This window comes from Mixophyes fleayi, chromosome 1 (genome assembly GCF_038048845.1).
Source record: "Mixophyes fleayi isolate aMixFle1 chromosome 1, aMixFle1.hap1, whole genome shotgun sequence".
NCBI lineage: Eukaryota > Metazoa > Chordata > Amphibia > Anura > Limnodynastidae > Mixophyes > Mixophyes fleayi.
In genome coordinates this window covers 379025434-379043991 of record NC_134402.1, presented here as the reverse complement: position 1 = coordinate 379043991, position 18558 = coordinate 379025434, and the positions used below count along the sequence as shown (strand labels likewise).

Genomic DNA, 18558 nt, shown 5'->3' with positions numbered 1-18558 from the left:
AGAATGTTATCCATGAACGTGCAACAAAATATATCTTTCTGCAGTCAGATTAATATACCTTGTCAGTGTTGCATATGAGGGAAAACTATGAAATCAGCACTTCTTTAATTCTGCTGGTGGCATTATATTAATCTCATTGAATAAAATATATTTAGATAAGGAATATAAAGATAGACAAGTGTTTGAGCAACCCAGTTTTTTAACAGCACATATTGGAGTTTTACACTGACGGATTTACATAAATAATTTCTGTTATCACAGCACGACAGGGCAGAAGTATGCAAATGCTCTAGAAAAAGATGGTGAGAAGTCAGACAATAGATTTGTATGCAGTGTTGAGAATAAGAGAGCAGGATAAGAAATAAGCTCCAGTATTAACCATTCCATCTGAGGGATCTACAAAGACAGGTTGTCTGTGTCCAATAAGAGCAGCAGGTCCAACCATCTCATAACCTTCTAGTGCACATTTTAGATTTCAACTAATACATTTTACATGACATTAAATATGAGATCAATATTACATCAATGACAAGTAAGGATCCAGGTCAGCAGTATCTAGCTTAAAAAAAAGAGCAAGAAAAATATACAGCGTAATATTTATAACACAAAGACCATAATAAAAAAATGGAACTGCAGGAACATTAATTATTCATAACTCTGGGAATAAGTATTAATTGAAATGTGTTTCTTACACGTGTAATTCAACGAGAAACAATTATTATGACAAACTATAATGCAAAATACCAAAGTACATGAAGACAAACCATCACCAACAATCATACAATGCATTTAACATGTGAAGCACATTAATGACATGAGTTATGTTATTTTGTGGTTTAGAATTGTAAAATCCAGTATCTTGGCATCCTCCTCATGCACCAGTCTGCTCTGTTGTTATAGGGAAATGACATACAAAAGTATGCGGTATTCAGCTCCTGTAAACATTGTGTGGATTTTGCACTGGCACTTACACCCTTAGGAGCATATGCAATTGTTGGCGTTACTCGGAAAAAGTAACGCGGCGTGCACACTATTACCGTCATTACGGTAATAGTGCGCGTAATTACCGTTCTTATGGTACCTTCAGCTCGCAGCTCAGGGCCCTGCGAGCTGAAATCCGGCTTGGAATTACCGTAATAATGGTAATATTTTTAACGCCGCGGGAAACACCAACAATTAAATATGCCCCTTACAGTCATCTCATTTGGTCTGTGTTTATAGATAGAATATTCTTATATTACTACATAAACACACTGATGTTCTTTGGATAGGTAACTGAGACCATATTGTGCTCCATCTATTCCTAAACCCGTCCCACCCTCACCCCATTTATATGTACCTGTGTCAGTAGACAGGACTGACAAAAAGCAGTGTTTTCATGCCACTTATTATAAACTATAATATACACGGACTGGAACAGTCCGAGGGACTTGTTCTTTATCCAGGTCTCTCTTGCCCAATGCCCTGTGTAAATAGATAATACATACATTAGGTAGCAGGAAGGTGTCCTCTTATCTGGGCGTTACAACAGTGGCGACCCCAGTGTCATAGATAAAGATTGTAAGCCAAAAACACTGGGCCCCGGGTTGTTTGTGTCCATCTCCTAATCTGCTCCCAATACTGTATGTGGTGTGTGCATTTTACTATTAGACCACTACTTTAACCAGTTATATTTAAAGTGAACCAACATTTCAAAGTCCCATTTTATTTCAGACAGTATTTAGTATACAAAGTTATTAAATATTCTCTTTTACAATATCCCCTTGGACTTATGAAACTTAAAAATAAAAAAAAAACATGAATGGGTGGGGGCGAGGGGGGTTATTCAGAGTTTAATGTTTAATACACAGCAAGATATTTTAGTGACTATTTAATCAGTTATTTAAGCACAACTCATGTTAAAGTATGCCTCACCCCTTAAAAAGGCCCATGTTTCTACAGGATGATTTGCCATTAATGAATACATTTCTTGTTGCTCATATATCATAGATTTGCCTTAGTCTACTCTCTCTCAACCTTTGCATTACAGGAACACCCACATTGTAACTTAGTAAAATGACATTTTACAATGTGGAATCCACAATGAGTTGACTATTAAAATGGCTTCACAACGAAGCATTCGTTGAGGACTGACAATAAATATCAGAAGATTGTAATAAAGCACAAAAAATAGATTTCATTTTATTTTTACACGCAATGAAATTTGACCTATTTTTTCGTTGTTCCCATTTTTTCTTTAAACCAACCTACGACATGCTCACAGGTAAAGTGACACAACTTCACTTGTAATGATTAAATGTGTTATTCATATTTTAATTGAAATAATAAGTCTTTAGACTGAAAGAAAGGCAATCGGTGAAGGATGCCGGCTGTATGAGCTTGCACTCACATGGCTGACTGAGTCAGACATGGAATAGGGCTGTGAGAGAAGAAAAGAGGTTTCTGGCGTAAGTCCTGCATAAATACTAGTGTAGTAGAGTAAAAGATTTTACACACAGACCCAATGGAACCTCACATTATACAAAAACTGTAAAAAAATCACAAATTTGGTAATGCATTTTACAAATGGGACTGGATTGTCTTTTTACAATGCTGTTAATCTTCTTACATTAGCAAAATTTAATTAGCCATAAACAAAATCCAACATTTGAAATTTTGTAAATGACAGAATATATAATATTATAGTTAGTGTTTCCTAATGTACACAAGTGTTAGTTTTAAGTTATAAAGAATTAGAGACATTTAGTTAATTTAATATATAAAAATGTGAATTATAACCACTAAGTACTAAAAACCAGTGATCTCCTGCACAGCTGGTTCTTTGAGTCCAAAGATCTGCAAAGGCACAAAGGTTTGATTGCTGGAGATATAGATATATATATATATATATATGAGAGAGAGAGTAATATAAGTGCTTGCTTAAGATACAGACACCAATGTAAATGTCCTAAATTGGGCTTTGAACTTGATGAATAGGACCCATAATGTATCATATGTTTACTATTCAGTAGCTCGGAAAAAAATAATTAAAGTCAGACTATTGTACTTACCTGCAATTCTCACCTTCAGTTATGCGGAGTCGGACGCGGGTGTGCCACCAGGACTTTACCAACCTCAGCAGAAGAGGAGAAAGAAGACAAGGGGAGTAGAGAAAGGGGGAGGTGCAGGGCAAGAGAAAAAGTGGTTTTGTGAGGGACATGGGAAAAGTGGGTGGTGGGGGAAAGATATGATAAGAGGGGTAAAGGGAAACAGGCAGACACACAATGGGGAAAATAAAGGACAGATATTCACAATGTGGAGACAGACATATGCAAATATAAACGGAGGGATAGGCGCATACACACAGAGAAGGAAAGAGACACACAAGGAGGAGACAGATATACACTGGGGGGGGCAGATGCTGACATAGGAAGAGTGAGGAACACATACAATATTGGAGACTGAGAGGCAAACACAAAGAAAGAGACAGAGATGGGGGTGATCGATATACACATGGGGATACAGACAGCTTAACAGTGAAGAAAGCAGGTGGAGAATGAAAGGCGCTCCGGAACCGTGCACCCAGTGGAGGTGGGCTCAACAGCATGCATGTGCACAAGAATAGGCTGCCCCCTCTGTAAACTGTATGGTTGCATGCTGACTCTATATGGCACTTAACAGTATGTGGCTAATTGTGCAGAGGAATAGGGACACTTCCACGAGTGCTCCCAGCATGCTTGCACCCCCAGAGTATAGCGCCAATACACTGATTGTGAATCTGACCACATGCCCAAAGTGAAAAGCAGATCCCTTAGAAGTGGGTGGGGATGATTAGTGGCCCCAACTTGTTCTTGTTATTAGTCCTAGTTATCCTTGCCTTATCTGTATTTATAAAACAAGGGTGCAAATTGTTTCTACAGAAAAATAAAAAATGTATTGGCTATAAATAGATAGCTTGAATGCTTATGTATAAGTATAAAACTTGTCATGAGCATAAAATTGCTATACGGCTGATAAATTGTATAGGAATGCTTAGATCATGCATTTTTAACCATTCAACTAGATCTCAGCCAAATTTTGTTGTTTTATGGATCATGCAGTGACCAATTCTGTCACCGTCACCAAGAGCAACCATTAAACAATTTTTAGTGCCTAGCCCATGACACATCATCCTTTATGGAGAGACATGGATGCAGTGCACGCACCCTTCTTCCCACAACAGATGTCAGAGCAGGCATGTTCTACTTTCCCCATCCCTCCTCTGACCAACATCTCTTCATAGAGATCAATGATCCCAGTGTGAGCTTCCGTCTTCCCTTTGTTCGGCTGTCAAAAACAGAACGGAGGAGAAACTAATTTAACCCCTGTGTGCATGTAGCCTAAATGCAAGTCCTTGTTTAATTTTACAAGAATGTCTTGTTACTCAAGATAGAACGACCGCACCTCACCACGTCAGAAAACTAGTTATTTATTCTTAGTTGGCTGAAGCTCCTGCGGCAGGGGTTGGAATATCTTCATTAAACTCACAGAGACTTAAACCAAATCATAGCATAAAGTGATAGTTCGTGTTACAGTCATCTCCTCTTTGCCTTTCATTTATATTTTATGGTGTTTGGAGAGATGGCTCCTTTGAATTCAAATTGAGCAGATTATGTGATTTTTAAGTCAATATAAATTCATTCATACCTTTGAAGTATGAGCACTTATGTTTCAAAGCCTGATGGCCACATAACTAGTGCTGTATTAATGAAAACAAACCATTCTAAATGAATGAATCAATGAAAAACATTGCTCTGAGCGCCTGCTTTCTGGCTGATATGTTTTCCAGGATGCTCAACTGTGTCCTATTGCTTTAGTATATTTCAGATTTAAAGCAGTGGCCGGTTTTACCATGGGTAACAGGAGAGACTGGGCAATGCTAGCATGAAATAGCATCAGTGTTACCCAAATATCTTTATGTATAATTGCAGTAATTGAATATTCTGCATGTGAACTGCAGTAGAGATACGTGTTAAAGGATAATTCAAACTTCTGGGTGTAAAATGTTACAAATGAATCCTTACACCCCCTTACCTTTACATTGGTGATCTGTCCTCTATTACCGAATCATCTGCAATGTATGAGTACTTGAAGATACCAGACCCCAAAAGGGTGAGGCTGATTTTGAGAAGGCCGCAAAAAGAGCCTTGTGTCAGCCCCATCATTAAGCCGCTTTGGGGTAATGAAATATAATGATTTCCATAGCAATATGATGATGGGAAAAGACTTATCCAGCGCCACCAGCACCAAATTAATATAGCTTTCCCATTTAGTAAATAAGCCTATTTTCCCCAACCTTCCCAAGATCAAGTTACTACATTCAAATTTCCCCCAATGAGTCTGAACATATAATATTTATTTGTCCCCACATTCATCATCATCATCATCAACATTGATTTATATAGCACCAGCAAATTCCGTAGCGCTTTACAATTGAGAACAAACATTAATAAGACAATACTGGGTATTACATACAGACAGAGAGATAAGAGAACCCTGCTCGCAAGCTTACAATCTATAAGACAATGGGAGTTTGAAACACAAGGGCATGTGCTGCATCATATTCCACAATGGACCAGCTAGAATGCAAAGGTAAAAATATTGAGTGAGTTGTGTGTGTTGCAATGTTGGTCAAAGGGTTGTTGTCTTGCGTTAGCAGTGTAGAGGATGGTAATAGGGTAATCTAGGGAAATTAAGATGGTGCTTGAGGAATATCATAACCTTGTCTGAAGAGGTGTATTTTCAGTGAACGCTTGAAGGTTTGAAGACTAGAGGAAAGTATTACTGTGCGTGGGAGGGAATTCCACAAAGTGGGTGCAGCCCGGAAAAATTCCTGTAACCGAGAATGGGAGGATGTGATGAGAGTGGAAGAGAGACGCAGATCTTGTGCAGAACGGAGGTGTCGAGTAGGGAGATAGTTTGAGACAAGTGAGGAAATGTATGTCGGTGCAATTTTGTTGATGGCCTTATATGTTAGTAGAAGAATTTTAAATTGGATTCGTTGAAATACATGCAACCAATGTAGAGACTGACAGAGTGGCTCAGCAGAGGAATAACGGTTTGCAAGGAAAATCAATCTATAGATACCCCAAACCCACATTACATTAATACCCCTACCAGCCCCATCATAACATTAATACCCCTACATAACATTACTGCTCCTACCAGAACCCACATGCAATTAATACAACCCACCAGCTCCACCCCCAAAAAGCCCCGCTTACCTGCTATCCAGTTGTTTCTATTCAGGCACTTGCCCTTCACCAATCAACTCATGTCTCTGAAGTGGGAGGGGAGGAGAGAGAGGAAGGGAATAACAGATCTCTGATCCATAGCACATAGTACTAGAAGCAGTGCTGGGGAAAGTGAGAAAGTAATGACATGCGCCCTCCATTCAGCACCTTATGTATTTCTGCGCCCAGGAGCATTGTGGTGATCTGAAAGGAGTAGCTTAGTGCTGTTCTGATTATCGTTGTCATTGTGACAGAGTGGTCCTGAACCACACGTCACTCATATCTCAGCTGGCACAACCCTCAGCCTTGCAAACTGTGTGGTGGCACATGCCGCTCCACCTTAACTATGGCCCTGATCTAGGCCCTAACAATGCTGTGCTATTTGAGAACAGTTATGCCCACCAATCTTTATTGACACCTGCTATGTTATGCGGTGACCAACAGAATAAGCCAATAAAACACAGGTTCAGTGATCTGGGTAGCACATGCTTGTCAACTTGAATTTGCTTCCCTCTGGAAGATCCCAGAGGGGAGAACAGGAGGCAGGCGCAGAAGGGGTGTGGCTATGTGATCACTACACCGTGCGCTGCCCCCTGTTGTGCAATGCTGTCATTTGCTGGATTATAATTGTATATCCTTTCAAAATTGGACTGCTCAGGTATAATGTTATGTAGATGTTTCTTTATGTTAGTAAAGATCTGCTAAGTTAATATTCATTTTATAGCTTCAATGAATATGTTTTGCTATTCGTAACACAAGGTTACTGATAAAAATTACATTTTCATGTTCATACCCTCACAAGTTTGGCCCTTTTTACCTCCTATCTACTTATCCTCTTTGTAATGTTTCCTCTGTTCTAGTTGTATCTTCTTATGTAGTTGCTTTCTCTATTGTCTCTTGTATTGATTTTTACTGATTCTGTTGTTTCTCCCGCCCTTTACTTATCTTTATTTTGTTTTGTTTCGGGGTTTTTTTGCTGATGTCGGCGCTGCAGATTCTGTGGTGCCATATACACTATATGGCTAAAAGTATTTGGCCACACCTGTTAACTATTGAATTGAGGTGTTTTAATTGGACCCGTTGCCAGAAGTGTATAAAATCAAGCACCTAGCCATGCAGTCTCCATTTGTGAACATTTGGGATACAAAATAGGTCGTTCTAAAAGAGCTCAGTGACTTCAAGCGTGGTACTGTGATAGGATACCACCTTTGTGATAAGACAGTTCATGAAATTTCATCCCTGCTGAATATTCCATAGTCAACTGTAAGTGATATTATTAGAAAGTGGAAGCGTTTAGGAACAACAGCAACTCAACCACGAAGCGGAAGACCACATAAAATTACAGAGCAGGGTCAACGACTGCTATGGCGCAGGGTGCTTAAAAAGTTGCCAACGCTCTGCTGACTCCATAGCTGAAGAGTTCCGAACTTCCATTAACATTAATGTAAGCACAAAAACTGTGCGGTGGGAGCTTAATGGAATGGTTTCCATTGCCAAGCAGCTGCATGCAAGCCTCACATCACCAAGACCAATGCCAAGCGTCGGATGGAGTGGTGTAAAGCACACTGACACTGGACTGTGGAGCAGTGGCAATGTGTTCTGTGGAGTGACGAATCACGCTTCTCTATATGGCAATGAGATGGGCGAGTCTGGGTTTGGTGGATGTCGGGAGAATATTACCTGCCTGACTGTATTGTGCCAACTGTTGGTGGAAGAGGGATAATGGTATGGGGCTGTTTAAGGGTTTGGGCTAGGCACCTTATCTCCAGTGAATCTTAATGCTTCATCATACCAAGTCATTTTGGACAATGCTTTACTTACAACTTTATGACGAGTTTGGGGAAGGTATTTTTCTATTCCAACATGACTGTGCCCCAGTGCACAAAGCAAGGACTACAAAGACATGGTTTGATGAGTTCGGTGTGGAAGAACTTGACTGGCCCGCACAGAGCCCTGACCTCAACCCCATCGAACACCTTTGGGATGAACTGGAACGGAGATTGGGAGCCAGGGCTTCTCGTCCAACATCAGTGCCTGACCTCATAAATGTTCTACTGAATGAATGGACACAAATTACCACAGAAACACTCCCAACATCTTGTGGCAAGCCTTCCAGGAAGAGTGGAAGCTATAATCACTGCAAAAGGGGGACCAACTCCATATTAAAGTATATGTATTTGAATGCAATGTTGTTACAGTCCCTGTTGGTGTAAAGGTCAAGCATCCGAATACTTTTGTCCATATAGTGTATATAAAATAAGATAATTATGATGTAAAATATAACTTTCGTTGAATGGAATGTTTCTGTTAATTTAAAACACTATTGGAAATTACTTCAACGATGTTTTTCACCTACTTGTGCATAATATTAATAAGCATGAACTGAATGGTTAAACTTAGTTTCTCAAACAAATGAGTATAATAGTTTCATGAATGATGAAAATCATTTAGATTCCAACTATTGGTATCGGCTGATCATGGGTGACTCCACTAACCACTCACATGGTAGCGTCTGTGTTTAAGTGTTGGGTGTCTTCAGAGAAGCGTTAGCAGTGGGATATAAACATGGTCTACCATTGCGTCAGTTAAATTATATATACATTTCACCTTCAGACTAATTTAGTTTATTGGTTAGCATATGTCCCCTGCAGCTCCTACTATATACATTGCCTTATCTTTTGTGCTTTTTAGCCATTTCTTTATACAGTAAACAGTTGTTTATATGCATTGCCTTTATATGAATGAATGAATGTGACACTGCTCATCTGCACTCTCTCGATTGTATCCAGATAGCAGCTTTGCATTGTATCCCAAAGCAACAAACTTCTCTGAAACTCTGTCTTATTAAAAAATAAAATAAAAGCCATCTGAAGGTGGAAAACCCCTTCTAAAAGCACTAAACAGGTCAAGCTGATATAGTTTATTTTTATCACATTTTCATGAAATAATCTATTTTTAAAATAAAATGTCTAGAAATCTATTAAACATTTAAATAATTGGTTATCTTGACAGGCCAGTAGTACAAAATAATGTGAGTTCTGTATTTGTATTGTAGAACAGGCTTTTAAAATCCAAGGTGGTTATTATATTTAATGTTTTCTCAGCTGCAATGTTTAATATTTTACTTAAACTACATTTTTTTGTTCCCTTAAGACCAATATTGTAGAGAAAGTTCTGAGTGAGAGATAAATCCTACTTCACAAGCCACAATTCACTCTGTTAACGTCACAAGAGTTGTGTGGGAAAGGCAGTGTTTCTTACACTCATACTATACATATGGGGTGTACAATGATCGATGATAAATACAAATATTTTCTAATGTTTAGTGGTACAGTGATATTAGTTACATTATATTTACTCTGCACATGCTTACTTATGAAGACACAGAATGAAATGACACTGGTACAACTAGTAATAAAAGAAATGCATATTATATAACACACTCATGGCAAAAGTGCAGTGTTTTATGTCTTTTATTTCCTTTTAAATCATCAGTTTATTATATATAAATTGCATAGAATATTTTCACGTATAGGATTTGTTAAACAGAATGCTTAGGATGAGGAGTTTTCTAAATTTAGTGTTAACATCATACAACCACTACGCCTAAAGTCTACTACAAAAATAGTAAAAATGAAAAATGCATATATGAGTTTTGGTATATGCTAAATGATTGTGGCCGTGCACTGGTTGAATATTGAGCCAGCTGTCATTTCAAGCCTGTCTGTTGGATCCCTCTCTCCTCCAGCACAGATCGTACTTTAGCACAGTGACCAGCAGAGGTCCCACTGCATCCTGCTGCATTAAGCAAAAGGTTTTTTCCTGGGTTTCTTTAACCACTTAATTACCAAAGGGCTTTATCGGACACATTTTTATGTATTGGTTGAGCTGGGATTTACTTTTATATTTTTTAGTCTATCCAAACAAATTTGATATTTTTTTTTCAGTACAAATTTGATTTTCTTATGGTAGTGTATTGGAATAAATATCTGTTCATTCTGTAGGCTTTATGTAGATAAAAATGAAGAAAAATATATTTTCCGTTATTTTACCAAAGCTACTCTCAAGCTCTTAGTGCAACCCTGGAAGTTTACCGTCCGGTTTATTCTCCGGAGTATAAGGATACCAAGCAAGAAAGAGATGAGCACAAACTGTCCTGCAGATTATTCCCTTCATTCTTCATTTGGGCACAACATTTTGGAATTCTCACTATTGGAATTTGGTCGTTAGTGTTCCCAGCCACACCAATCAGTAGAATGAATAGACAGCCGTCATCCCAACTGTATTCATAGACTATAAATTCCAATGGAGAATGGTATTCCGTGGATTGGTGAATCAGAATGTGAAGATTGTATCTCTGGAACTTCGCACCTCTGAAGTATGACCTCTTCATCCCCATTCACATGAAGCTTCACAGCACGTCACCTCTGATCAGGGCCTGATTAAGGGTTCTGGCCGCCCTAGGCTAATACGGCCGCAGCCCCCCCCCCCCCCCTCCTCCGAATATATAGGTGTATAGGAACACTCCTGAATATGAATGTTCAGGTGTATTCTCCAGCATTCAAATTTAGACAGATTGTGCCATTGTCTCTTACCTGTTCTTGCTCTTGCTCCTTTCTCTTGCAACTTTGTTATCCTCTTGCTGGCTTATGGAAAGTTGGCGTCCTGTTTTGAAAATGCAAAAATGTATTATAATGCAAACCCTGAATGATTAGGCCCTTTAGTTAAAACAAAACACTTCATTATGGCCAGCTAAAAGTACCCCATTGGACAGGCATATATAAGCAATATCTGAATATTTGTTGTCAATCAAATACAAACCTCTACCAGCCCCATCTCACTAATATTTAGTATTCTAGTGATTGCTGAGACCACCCATGTGACCACCACACAATCATGAGATTCTGCCCCCCAAAACTGCTCTATTTTTTAAATACCCCCTGCAGCCATTTTCCTTAACCACAACCCCCCCCCACAGCCATTTTCCTTAACCCCTGCTGCAGCCATTTTCTTTACCTCCCACCCTGCATCCATCCCCCTTGCAGCTATTTTCCTTACCTCCACTCTGTAGCTATCCCCCCCGTCACATCAAAACTCCCCCAGTCACATATATCAGCCCCCCTCCTCTGCCCTCCTTCATACATATCAACCTCTCTCCCTCCCTATAGATTTTCATGGCAGCCCCCCCCCTCCCACCCTATAGATTTGTATGACAGTCCCCCTCTCCCTCCCTATACATATGCAGGGTAGTCCCACCCCCTCCCTATAGATATGCAGGGTAGTTCCCCCCCCTCCCTATAGATATGCAGTGTAGTTCCCCCCCCTCCCTATAGATATGCAGTGTAGTTCCCCCCCTCCATATAGATATGCAGGGTAGTTCCCCCCCTCCCTAAAGATATGCAGGGTAGTTCCCCCCCCTTCCTATAGATATGCAGGGCAGTTCCCCCCCCCCCCTTCCTATAGATATGCAGGGCAGTTCCCCCCCTCCCTATAGATATGCAGGGCAGTTCCTCCCACTCCCTATAGATATGCAGGGCAGTTCCCCCCCCCTCCCTATAGATATGCAGGGCAGTTCCCCCCCCCTCCCTATAGATATTCAGGGCAGTTCCCCCCCTCCCTATAGATATGCAGGGCAATTCCCCCCTTCACTTACCTGTAGTTGTGCCAGCGTCGCTCCTCTCCTCAGATCAGCAGATAGGAAGTGAAGACGTCCTGCTTCCTGTCTGCTGCACAGCAACAGGCAGCCTGGCGATTGGCTGTGTGTTGCTAACCACTGACCACCAATGCTTTTGATCGTCGAGCCCTCCACCCCCCCGCAGCGACCCCCCCCCGTGCGTGGCGACCCCCTCCCCCCCCCCCCCCCCCCCCCGAAAAAAAAAAAGAATGAAGAAAAAAAAAAAAAAAAGAATGAAAAAAATTAATAAATACCCGCAGCGCCGCGCCCCCCGGGACCCCGCGCCCCAGGCTGTAGTGGTTGATCAGGCCCTGCCTCTGATTTAAGCTATAGTGTATAATATTCTATTTTTTTTATATATATATATATATATATATATATATATTGAATGCAAAGATCAGTGAAGTCGCCTTTTTGTAGGGTTCTCTACCACATGCATTCTGCAAGACATTTATGTAGTGTCAGAAAGGGGTCACATGCTTTTCGGGGGATTATAGCTTGATAAACAGACCCCTGCATGAGACAGTTTTTGCTGGGAGAACCTGAGGAATCTTCGGGCTACCGATATCTTCCAATCATAAATAGTCACCATAGATATCCTGCTATTTTTGTATTAAGTGTACCCCACCTCTTTGTATGTATGATTAATCAGGTAGGGCCATCTTTACTCTCTGCTTCATGTCATACGTAATTTATTTCTATTATCCCCTCAATATACAGGGCCAGTGAATAATAATATGGGCCTTTATAAATTAAGGATAATAATAAAGTTCATATTGGATCCATGAGTATATTATTATTTTCTGTGATTTCTTGTTAACAGCTCTTATAATATTGTCTCATGCTTTGTTACTTTTCTTTTACAATCTTTTACTCCATTGAGAATGTTATATATCTTGTTTTAGACTCTGTGCGTTTGGTTTTCCATCTTGTTTATTGTGAACCTTAATGCTCCATGACATTACCAAGAACAAACGGAGACGTCCAGGCAAACATTTTTTTAAATGTGTTCTAGTTATAATGGTGCTAGTTGTCCCTGTTGAAACTCAATGCTGAAAATCCTGTGTGTACATTTTTTTACCTGAATGTCTGATTCTACTGCCCCAGATCACATTGATTTTGTTTTCTGATAAGCGTGTGTGTATGTATGTAGGTATATGTGTGTGTGTATATATATATATATATACACACACACACACACACACACACACACACACACACACACACACACACACAGGGCCGGACTGGGACTAAAAATCAGCCCTGGCATTTAAAGTACACAGGCCCACGTCAGTTCCAGCCGGAAAGAAACCATGTGCAGCCGCGCAGCTGTGGCGCCGAAAAGGGCGTGGCCACATTGTGTTGTGGGTGTGGCCAACATGGGGCATTGATACATACATTATAATAAAACATTACATTTACCATGTCCTCCCAGCCACATCATGCCATCCCCCCAGGCATATTATGACACCCCTGCCCACTGTACTTATCTATGCTTCTGGTACTGCTCACATCCATAAGGGTGGGAACTTCCTGTAGAGTGAGCAGGGAAGCTCTTTGTCTCACAAGATTACAAAATCTTGTGAGACTTAGAGCTCCTCGGCTTGCTCTGCATTCTGTGTCCCTGAGTTTGCTTTTACAAGCCATCACCGCTTTAAATTTTAGCTGCAAAGTCGCCGATTTCCCGCGAGATGAAAAAAATGGACTTTCATACATTTACCCCCAGGGCTCCTATTATGTAACATGGTTATCATTTTAGACAAATACACAGGCACTACTGTTAGAAGCACACAGCTCTGCCTTCACAAGCATTACGTTGTGAAGCGGGACATACCTCTCAACTGTCCTTGCAGTCAGACCAAATCCTGACTAGTCACCCAAAATCAGGACTGCCCCACCAGATTCAGGACAGTAGGCAGATTGTCCTGCTCTCTCCTACCTGTCTTGGTCACTTTCACCACTTGTAGCAGCTAGTTTCTTTAGCTCAGTTCATTCTTGTCTTGATCCTGGTATATTTTATGCCCTCTTTTGAAAAAATAAATAAATGGGTACATGAGATTTAGAAAACTCCAACCAGCCCCGGTATTAAAACAATAGCACTCACATTTTATAATTAGGCCTCCCTCCAGTCCCCACGATAATAATATTCACATTTAATAAGTAGACCTATTTCCCTCCAACCAGCCTCAACATTAAATTAAATAGCATTAAAGTTTAATAAATATAGCCATTTTCCACAACCATCCCCAGCAATAAATAATTCATATTCACATTTAATAAATAGTCCCCCTCCCCAAAATCAGCCCTGTATTCAACTGACAGCCCTAATCCACCCCAGCATTAAATTAAAGGTTTCTTCACCTCACCTTAAATAATTAGCCCCACCTACACTCCACCATTAAATAGCCGAATACTGCACGCACACACGCGCTACATTTAAATTACTGCGCGCACGCACACTATATGAACATGGCCAAACACACACATACACTATAGCAACATGGGGCCACACCGACACACTATACTATTAGCCACACTATTAGCCACACAGACACACTATTAGCCACACAGACACACTATTAAACACACAGACACACTATTAGAGACACAGACACTTACCTTTTTACATCGGATCCCGAGCAGCAGCACCTCCTTCCTGCGCGCTGGTCAGCAAACGGAGAGTCAGTGACTGCCGCCTATGCAAGTAATCACATGGGACGGCGTGGTGCCGTCCCATGTGATTATTTGCATAGACGGCAGTCATTGACTCTCCGTCCGCCGAGCAGCGAGCAAGGGTGGTGCTGCTCGGCGGGCATGCATACAGGCCCATTTAGCCAGAAGTGCCAGATGGGCCCTGCACACACACACACACCGACACCATACTTGCCAACTCTCCCGGGATGTCTGGGAGACTCCTGGGTTCCATGTAGGACTCCCGGGAGAGTATGGCAGCCTCCCGCATCTGCCCACTTCCTAGTGAAGTGGGCAGAATTAGATCCAAGATGCAGCAATTCCCTGGGAATTTGACCCCGCCCCCACTGTTAAAAGACACGATTTGCTGTGCCCCGCCCCCCACACACACTTACCTCCCCCCGACAGCTTCCGGACGCTGACTTCAAGTAGTCGGAAAGTATGATATATACACACATATATATTCACATATAGGCGAGCTCACAATTATCTGGTTTTGTTAGTATATATATATATATGTATGTAGTGTAATTGTTGTTTAACCCCCACATAGATTACAAACAGTACATTTACACACTGTACAGTCATAGTTTCTTTTTGATTATATATTTGCATTTAAAAATGTAAGGATAAAACATTATTTATAGATCTTTAAATACTCAACAGAGATATATAGATTATATTTGAGTGTATACAACCCTTTGTGATAATAAGTATTTTTGTGATCTACTTCACTAGAAGTTTGCATGTTATCAGTCTTTTTCTGCCAGCGAAAGGTCTTCTTTAAAAGGGTTAGGGGTCATCCAGAAAAGCCATTTCTTTTAATGCATTCCAAACTCACTGAGTGACTAATGTGGGTGAAATGGTACTGTGTATGCTTTGGTGCAAATGTGATACAGGGGTGACCGCAGGACTTGCGGATGTGTGCACAACTTATACGTAGATTATTTTATATCTATCCTACACCACTTACCACAGTGGAAAGTAGATTCCCAGAATACACTCGTGGTATCCATCATACAAGACAATGACCACCTTCCTTCTGTGGAGCCTTCGCTATTTTCATGATATTTCTGTCCCGCAAACATTGGGTTTGTTTATTTCCAATATGACAGCAGTAATGAGCAGGTTAATGGCTTCCACCAACTATCTTAATGCCTGAATTCCTCTTATATACCTTCTAGAAGTGTTTTGTAAAGCAGTGTGATGCTGAATCTGTTATACATGTTCTTTAAACAGCCTGATGTTGCAGATTGCTTTCTCTGGTTTCTTTCACACTACATTTTACACGTTTCATGTATAAAGCTATGTGACAATAAGTGTCAAAATACGCTACCACATGCAGTTTTATAACCATATTTCTTATGAGTGATAGATACTAAGCACCCCGCATACATTTGCTTTCTCACCTAAGTGTAGATGTCCTGGGGGTCTGATCTGTCTTCCAATGCATTTACCTTAGTTTAAGCATTCATTTTAGTGCTACAGAAGGATAGATAAAGAAAAATAATGATAGTATTGCTGGCCACGCATGGAGCTTTTGAGTTCAAAAGAATCATCTCTTGCCGGCCTATTTATTATGAAGGACTGATAGGGTTTGTTTTTCATCTCCACTTATAACTAGAGATGTTCACTGACCACCCTGTTTTGGATCTGGATTAACTTTGTGTGTTGGTTTTGACACCCTCGCGTGTTTTGGTTTTGAATCCCGATTTTTTTATTTTATTTTTTCTAAAATTCCTATTTTTTTTTTTGCTAAAATCACATAATTTGCCTCTTTTTTATCCCTACATTATTATTAAATCTCAATAACATTAATTTCCAATCATTGGCAGTCAATTTTTGTCAAGGGACAAGAACACTGCTACACCTCCTGTTTCTGTATGAGCAATGGCACTGAGCAATGGCGCTGGAGAGTGACAAGAACACTGCTACCCCTGTTTCTGTGTGAGCAATGGTGCTGGATCTCCTGGGGAGGGAGGTACTTATGGAATACAAAACCCGCGAGATCCGACAACGCAACAATGATGTCTTGCCTCGATTCAGATCCGAGGATGCGCGAAAGTAGCTAGACGACTCGCGAGCCTACTTGGATCCCCTAAGTTCGGGTGGGCTCGGTTTTCAAAAAACCGAGCCTGAGCATCTCTACTCATAACGTCCTATTGCAATGATTTACAAAGAAAATATTGCCATGGTCAGCTTTGTAATACTGGTGGATCTGTGCAAGCGTAACCCGGCTTTATTGAATAATAAAGCATTTTTTTATTGAATAGAGATTGCGGCAGTACATCATACTTGTCCACTCTCACGGAATGTCCGGGAGACTCCCAAATTCCGAGTAAGTCTCCTAGACTCTCGGGAGAGCAGGCAAATTTCCCGGATCCTGCCTGTTAGGAGCATCACTGGCATGATTCTTGGTGAATGATGTGATTTTGGCCTCGCCCCTGTGACTAAAACATGCTTTCATTGAGGTGGGCGGGATCGAAATGTAGCGCTTTACTGCGGCCCGTCCCCTTCCACCACACACCCCATCTGGGATCTCACGGAGGCCAACTATGCAAAGTTGGCAAGTATGCAGTACATGTTAAATAGATCCTTGTTAAATAGGCTTTGCATGGGGAAGGTTGTTACTGGAGAAAGCCGCCGAATCTTATTGCCGAGAGGGGTTACCTCCGGCTGCCCCATGATAGATGGGGAGAATCATTACCTCCTGCAAAACACTGGTTTTCACGGACATAGTACTTTTCTCACTTTAATAAATTGAGCCCAAATAAATTAGTATTCTGAGCTATCTTGTGATAGGTCTGTGTCTAGTTTCTTTGTATATTGCTCAGGTTATTCAAATAAATTGTAAAATCTTTTGCAATAAACATTTTTATGGTTTTGTAATAATCAGCTTCTCATACAGCGAAAGTACTGTGTCATTGCCCGGTTAATACTCGACATCACATAATATAATAATGTACTCACACCTTGAATATCTGCTCCCAAAATGTATGTATGCTGATGAAGATACAGTGTTTTCCATTACACGGCACTGCAGGCACCTATAAACATATCACAGAGCTCTCGAATAGATTTCTGGCAGTGCTACTTCTCGCAGCTTAGCTATAGCGCCTGTGTAAAAAGTTTGCATGAAATGTTTTACTGCTCTATAAAGCCAGAAATTTCCTTACAGATGAGATTTCATTCAACGAGGGCTGTAGAGTCATGCTGTCCATTGATAGATCTTGTTATATATCTCATCAAGATCTTCCTTCTGAAAAGCTGATAGAAATACATTGTAGTTACGAGTTTCATGAGCTGAGCAGCTGGAGGTTACACTGTGTTTTTCTCATACAGTGTAATGTGTCCTCAGGTTCTAAGTGCTGAGTAGTGTATTCCTTTCTTTGTTTCACACTTAAGCTGCCTAACACAGCAGATACTATTATTTACTGACTGCTTTGTCAGTTATATCGTCAACTGAATGTGTCATTCCTGAATTTAAGTACATAATGTCTGAAGCCATTTTCCATATTACTGTTATTGACCAAGACTGCTCTCGGAAGACTGTTGCCGTCTCAGTGTAAGGAGTATTGATGAATGAATGTTCTGCTGCTCTTCTGCACAATTCTTCAAGTCAAATTGTATATACTGCTCATGGTTAACACATAGACGTTTGCTAGGTCCCAAATGGAGTATTGTGGAGAGGAAAGAAATATTGCATTTTGTTTTATCACTATGTGTGTATGCTGTAATATAAAGTAAGTTGTATATTTTAACATATTCTGTATATGTTTTTAAAGCAGTGATATTGTAGTGTACCTGTTCCTACACATAACAGCCATTATGTAGGCTGAATTAATATTCTCCCTAATAAATCAGTAGGAACTGGTGATGTCACTGCAGCAGGTAAATATTATATTGTATTGAATTCTTGGAAGACACTGAGCATATAGAAAC

The 18558-nt window shown here is 40.4% G+C and overlaps 1 protein-coding gene across 2 annotated transcripts in view; it reads left to right on the top strand.

Annotated features, from left to right (window-relative positions):
- COMMD10 (COMM domain containing 10) overlaps positions 1-18558 on the top strand; it is a 262491-nt gene that overhangs the window by 234547 nt on the left and 9386 nt on the right. The window contains exon 6 of one of the 2 annotated variants that reach the window (XM_075179448.1): positions 7246-7377. The exons of the other annotated variant lie outside the window; for it this stretch is intronic. Coding sequence (XP_075035549.1) covers positions 7246-7362 — 117 coding nt within the window. The 3' untranslated portion in view covers positions 7363-7377. Of the gene's footprint in view, positions 1-7245; positions 7378-18558 lie in introns of those variants that run through there. 2 annotated transcript variants of the gene reach the window in all.